General features: G+C 53.6%; 1 protein-coding gene across 1 annotated transcript; it reads left to right on the forward strand.

The window, feature by feature from the left end:
• Positions 1-416: 416 nt before the first annotated feature.
• Positions 417-5863, forward strand: VOLCADRAFT_127438 (oxysterol binding protein). The gene is made up of 8 exons (XM_002958823.1): positions 417-719; positions 807-900; positions 1491-1672; positions 2402-2652; positions 3223-3444; positions 3958-4171; positions 4833-5002; positions 5464-5863. Exons 1-8 carry the CDS (start codon positions 625-627, stop codon positions 5607-5609), a joined length of 1374 nt encoding a protein of 457 aa, XP_002958869.1. The 5' UTR covers positions 417-624; the 3' UTR covers positions 5610-5863.
• The last annotated feature ends 990 nt before the right edge of the window (positions 5864-6853 follow it).

Consider the following 6853-nt stretch of genomic DNA (forward strand, 5'->3'; position numbering starts at 1 on the left):
TAATTGCAGGCACCCGATTTGTCGGCGTGGCATAGGTAGCGTAGGGATGTGAAATGTTGCGCGAGGTTTGCGCAATGTGCATGCTAGGCCTGCTATGCACGTGGACTGTGGAGATGGCGACGATTACATGGATCACTATGATAATATTTTCGCAATAAGTTCTTACATACTTTGTGATGGGGCGATCCTCGTCCTTTAAGTATGGGGTACATATTTGAATTGGTCAACCGAATTTGGTATGCAGCAGCTAACATCACTGGCGGGAAAGGTCAATGGCGTACTCAAACAACCGCACAGGCCGAATTAGAGCTTCTGTGATAAGGACGTCTAATCAAAACCGCTTTATTTCTCATCTCATGGTACGGCAGTTGATTACTAGTCATGTCCAGATTTACAAACATGGGACAAGACTGCATAATGCTAAATAATATTAGGTGACAAATTATACGTGTTAGGCTGTGATTGTTCTCCGCGTGCGAATTTACAATCACTGGGGGAACTCTGCAGCCCGCGTTCTCGCGCGGCGAGAGCGACAAACGCCACTGGTACAGTCAGGTCGCTCTCGCCTCGCACAGTGCTGAGGAGCTGTTGTAACTTGTAGCTGACGACTTTGGCGGCGTAGAAATGGCGGACACAGCTTCAGCTGAAGTTACAATTTTTGGCACCCTTCAGAAGTGGGGTGGCAGTATGATGACATTCGCACAACAATCTTTCAACAGGTATGTGAGCGAAACCCGCTGACGCAATGATATAGTCGTTGAAGGCCCGCGCCCCCTATAAACGCGCATCGCTGCGCCTGCTTGCAGCCTCATGGGATGGGAGGACCTAGAAGTGGTTGACCCGGAGGCAGAGAAGGCAAAAAAGGGCGAAGAGACGGAGGCGAACGGCTTGCTCGAGCAGGTGTGGCGGCCAAGCGCAGCGTAGATGTTTTCATTCAGTGCTTTTGTCAGAGTATGAAACCTCTTTTCCTGAGCTTCAAATTTTGCTTACGAAGCGTGTCGATTAATACTGCAAATTCGTATGCACTGATGGCCTAAACCAGGCCAAGGGGCCCTTCGCCAGGCGTGTAAATAAAATTGTTCCGAAAATCTAGCGGCATTTTATGAAAAAAACTTTGAAGTAAGGATTGGTTGCTAAGGACAAGCATGGCTAATCGCAATCCAAAGCAGCCTCCGTCCGTACTGTTGGCGAAGAATCCTACCTCCCCACCACCACAACAGCCACTGCTGCATCCGTGGCGCCTAAACACCAAACCAGCCCTGGCTCTTCACCCTCTTTTCCCGCAAACTATCCAACCTCCATAACACCCCTTCTGCCGTCACGCCATCTTCCAGTTGTGGCCTTGAGGATTGCGTTCTCCCTTATGCCCACGTTCTCCCTGATCCCCATCTTCGACTTTCACAAAACTACCAATAAAACCACCGCTACAACTACCGCTATCGCCTTAATGGCCGTAATGACTACAATGACCGTAATTACGGCAACCGCAGGAGCGAAAGCAGGCGTGGGGAACCCGCCAGTTCCAACAGTACATAGGCGCAGACGTGACGAGTCTCCTCAGCGTCCCGGTGTGGATTATGGAGCCCTTCACAATCCTACAAAAGGCCGCGGAGATCATGGAGTATACCGACCTACTGGACAATGCGGACACAACCGCTGACGAGTTTGACCGGTGAGTTTGACACCGCAACTCGACCGGTCATGTAAATGTCACAGGGGGGAATGAATGTGGTCACTATAGCGACAGCAGCAGGTCGTCGTGATGATGTTGCCATGACAGACAGGAATGAAATACGAAATACTGGAGTCTTTCACGGCGCGGCGCTCGAGTCCAGTTTTTGGTTTTGTAAGAAGCCTGTCTGTGTGTGTCTCTGTGTGTGTGTGTGTGTTTTGGGGGGTTGCGCAGGTGGGGTATTGCCGCCCCGGGGAAGCTGCCCTAGCCTTAGTAAGACCGAATGGCCAACGCCCAAAGCATTGGGGATTTCCCGCTCGTATGGCTTCTTGGCTGCAGTGGAGGATGTTGGATCTTTTTCATGTGGCTGATGTGTGTGTGTGTGATGATGGTATTCCCCAACCTGATAGTGGGGCGATCACCCCTGTGGGAGCTCCCCTCCTACTCGGAGGCTGGTGTGGGGTGGGGTGGAGTGGAGGAAGTGCTGCTGAACGCGTTTCCCCCTTCTAAAAGCAGTGGGGAGTGGGTTTCATGCGGCTGTCCCGGACGATCTGCTGGGCCGTTGGGTATTGGTATGCGTGTGAGCAACCTTTACGGTTGGTCTCCTCCTCACCCTCACCCCCTCATCCTCACCCTCGCCCTCACTCAAATCCCATGTCTATCTCTCTTCCCCTCGCCTTCACCCGCATCCCATGCCTCTCTCCCCCTCACCATCATCCTGGTCATCAGGTTCGCCTGGGTGGCCGCCTACTGCGTGTCCCCCTTTGGAGCGGCGGAGAGGGCCTGGAAGCCCTTCAACCCCATCTTGGGGGAGACGTTCGAGCTGGCGGTGGGCGACAACGTTCGCTACCTCGCTGAGCAAGTCTCACACCACCCGCCCATCTGCGCCGCACACGCTGAGAACGGACACTTCCGGTACGACCTGGTTTCGGCGCCCACGACACGCTTCCTGGGCAACAGCCTGGAGGTTTACCCGTACGGTGAGTGAGACGGCGATTATTATTAATAATATTAATATTATTAATATTCTGTTTGGAACGGTGCGTGGTCGTGTTTTAGAACTAAAAGGGTGATGAAAGTATTGGTGGGGATGATGGAAAGTGATGGGGAGGGTTGGGTGATGGGGCCGATGGGTTGTACGGAAAGGTGTAATGAACGTATGGGGTTTATAGAGTTACATATTAGAAGCCCTTCTGAGGTGGTGTAGGAGGGTATTTAAGGTCGAGCAAATGTGGGGCTTAGGACAAGATTGCTAAGTTGCCTGTTCTACGTGATTTCCCACACAAGCGCATTCGCACACCTCCCACACCACACCTCCCAGCCCCCTCTCTAACCCCCTCCCTCCCGGGGGGTGATTGTTGGTCTCGCGGCCTTCATCCTCTTCTTGGCCTTCTGTCCGGCCCGCTACTGCTGCTCTTGTTGTTGCTGCTACTGCCGCTGCTGCTCTTCCTCCCTGTGTTGTTCTTATTGACGGAACCCTAAAACCGTAAAAGGAGTCAAAAACCCCCAACCCCGACTTGAATTTGATCTTTCCCCCTCTCGCGCTTCAGGACGCACTCGCATCTCGCTGGTTCGCAGCGGGGAGGTCTTCACGCTGGTTCCCCCTAACGCCATGGTCCACAACATCGTGATTGGTCGTACTTGGGTGGACGCGTACGGCCCAATGACCATCAACTGCATCACCACGGGGGCAAAGTGCCGACTCAACTTCAAGCCCTGCGGCTGGTTTGGATACGGTCGCTACCAGTTCGAGGGCTTCGTGTACGATAAGGGTGAGCAGGGACTGTGCAGGGTATGATAAAATGTGAGGTCAGGCTCTTAGATTTTCTCTCCATGGTCATGGGCGTGAAGGGCTCTCGTTCTAGTGGTTTAAACTAGTCCAAGAAGGGGGGTTACGTCCACAACGTGTGAGGGGGTTTGGAGCCGGTGATGAAGCGAAAGGGGGAAAGTGGGCCAGGTTGCAGACAGACTGGAGGGAAGAGGGGAAATGGCAATCCTTGGGTTTCTTGCCGTACATTCGTACGCAATCGCCGATGCACGGCTTAAAGGGCACGGCATATGGATTGGTGATGCGGTCCGAGGGAGGTTATGCGGCCGGGGCCGGGGTTATCACCCGTTCATAATGCTATGGGGTACTGGGTGTTCCTCTTCCGCCATAGAGTGCTGTAGAGTATGCAGTGCTGTATTTTTGCCCAGCTTGGCTCTCTACTACAGAGCTCTTGTCTTATGATGCTGACAACACCACTGCCGCCATCACCATCATCATCACCATCACCACCCGACAGAGGGTAACAAGCGAGTGATGCTGACCGGAAAGTGGAACCAATACGTTGACGCGGTGCGCTGCGACTTCAGCGATGCCCCACTCCCCGGGGCGGAAGTTCGGCGGCTCTGGACGTGCACCCCCAAGCCCGTCAGCGACTACTACTCCTTCACGCACTTTGCACACAAGCTCAACAGCAGCGAGGGCATCCGGACACCCCTGCCCAGCGACAGCAGGTTGGTAGTGGGCGCTCTTACTTACCACCTGGTCTGGATGGGGTTTGTCGGGTGGGTGGGAGGTGGGAGGTTTAAGGAGGGGGATTTTAGGGATTTGGTGGGGGAATGAAAACATGAGATGGGTTGTAGGTGGGCGGTGTGGGTGCTGGTGCAATGGTGGAGCGGGTGAGGGTGGGAGGTGGAGACAGGGTGCGGGGCGGGACACAGAGGGTGGGTGATTGATAAAAAGTCGTTGTGGCTTGTTTGGTGTTTCTTGGTTTATGGCTGTGGCTGACTGGATGGATGTGTGGATGGATGGATGGATGTGTGGTCTTTCCTTGGTGGCCTTTCCTCGGTGAGCTCCTTTCCTTTCCTTTCCCGGTACACGGAGAGGGGAAATACGCGGGGGGTTGGGAAACCTGAGCCCCGTCACAGTCGCTCATCTCATGCGCCCGTGTAATAACTTGCTGTTTTTGAAATCCTGCTGGTTTCTTTTTACGTGTTGTCGGTTTTCTCTTTCCCTCCCAACCCTGGTCAGTTCTGTAGCTTCTTGTACACCTGGTCAGTTCTGCTGCTTGTACGCTCTTTCCCCTTGGCAGCAGCTTCATTCGTTCATGGTTCGTCTTTCCCTCCCTCTCCCAACCCCCGAGAGCGACTGTCCTTGTACCCGCGATGACCGCAGGCGCCGTCCCGACCGCTCCAAGCTGGCAGCAGGTGAGATGGGCTCTGCGGGCAGTGAGAAGGTGCGGCTGGAGGAGATGCAGCGGGCCGAGCGGCGAGAGCGGGAGAAGCGGTCGGACAGCTGGGCACCGCGGTGGTTCCGCCGGGTCGAGCAGCCGGAGCTGTATGAGGGTGAGTGAGTGCCGGGCGGTGAAGCCGTTTCAACCTGGGCCCATGTAACCCCCAGCGGAGTCGGTTTCCCGATTGAACAGATTGAGCAGGTTGAGGTTGGCGGGTGTGAGGAGGAGAGGGCTCGCCGGCTTCTGCCATCTCATCATGCAGACCCATCCCCGTGATCTCTGCTTCCCCTGCGGATATTCCAAATAGAGGAGAGGGACGGATCGGGAGAGGGAGAGGAGGGAAAGAAAGTCAGAGGGTAGAATTGAGCTTCTGTTGTGTGTAGAAGTGGCGAATCTGCTTATGGCGATTTATGTAGGAGTCCCTGTCTCTGGTCTAATCCCAGATCTGTTTCCTGGCGAAAGATGGCTTTCGTTTTCTCGTACGATCGAAAACCCTTTTGTTCTCGCTGCTACTGATTTCGTAATCTGTTATGTCGCTTGGATTGTTTTGATTTTTTTTGTGTGGGGTTGCAGGCGAGCTGGAGCTTTCCAAGGTGCCGTTTTGGGAGTTCACAGGCGACTACCTGAAGCTGCCGGAGGCGGAGCCGGGCGTGGCGTCAAACATCAACGGGAAGGGCTTCTGCCCCTGGCAGTACCCCGACATGCACGAGCGCCTGTGAGAATTGCGACCAGAAGCCGCCTTTTTTAGGCCTAAATGTGCAGGAAGCAGCAGCAGAGAAGGAGCAGCAGTTTCTGCTCGTTTCTGTAGTAGTAGTTGTTGTTGTCATTTTGTATTAACTTGTATTAATACTTCAGCGGAGACGGCGTTGGTCTGCATGGCGGCTGTGGGTGGGTATGGTGGCCCTGATTTTGTATTTGTAATCTTTTAATATTCCAAGATATCGCGGAGGACACCTTGCGGCTTTCAGATTACTCGGGCAGTGCTCTTGCTTTGCCAAAGGAGCTTCTTCAACAGCTTTGCACGTGTGTCATGTTCGCACATGTATCGCGACGACGGAATGGGGCTGTGGCCAATTTGGAATCCTTACTGGGATCCTGACTGATTGACTTATTACAGAGGATCTAATCGCATTCTTTAAGTTTGCAAACTGGATACCCGTCTGCGCCAGAGGGAGAGCACTTTTGCGAAGACCGCGAATCCCGGCCGAGCGACGTATCACAAAATTTAAATCCGCTCTCCTGAAAATGACACTACTTGTTCAAAAGGAAGGGTGATTTGACTCTGCCGAATCCCATCCTTTCCGTGAAACTTCCAGATCTGCAAAACCCCGAAGGCGGCCCCATAAGTCAACAAAAGCTTGATCAATGGTTCCTTCTGTAAGGCAGGACCCAGGACCCACTTCGTGCCGTTCCTGTCCTGATGAAAGGGATCTCCCCTATGTGATTGCAGCACCGTGACTGCACTTTCCACTGGCCGTGACGTTTCGGCTGCATTCTTTGCTTGTTGCCTGTGAACATTGCGAACTGAGCGATGGGACAATAGCGGTGCGCTTTACGCAAGCACAACCCCTGGGTTCGGCTGTATCGGAACAGTGCATCCACCACACACACGCGCGCGCACACATTCGCGCACACAAAAAACATGCAAGCTGGTGGAGCCGTACTTGGTGAAGTACATTGGAATGTGACTAGGAGCAGGCTGAAATGGCCTGCTCGTCTGCAGGCTTTTTCGTGACATGGATGTCCTCTGCCCATCCCTAAAATCCTGGGTATCCTTTATGCCAATCTTCGTCGATCCGCAAGATCCGCTCCTTCCTGGGCAGTAACAACATGCCCTACTACCCCAGCGACCAGATTCCAGGTCTCAAGTTGTCATCAGGCACATTGTGACAGAATGACATAAGGCACACATGCTTCACTCGTTCTGCAAACCTGTTGCATATCTGCACTGCAATTCTCGAGG

This window comes from Volvox carteri (genome assembly GCF_000143455.1).
Source record: "Volvox carteri f. nagariensis unplaced genomic scaffold VOLCAscaffold_108, whole genome shotgun sequence".
Lineage (NCBI taxonomy): Eukaryota > Viridiplantae > Chlorophyta > Chlorophyceae > Chlamydomonadales > Volvocaceae > Volvox > Volvox carteri.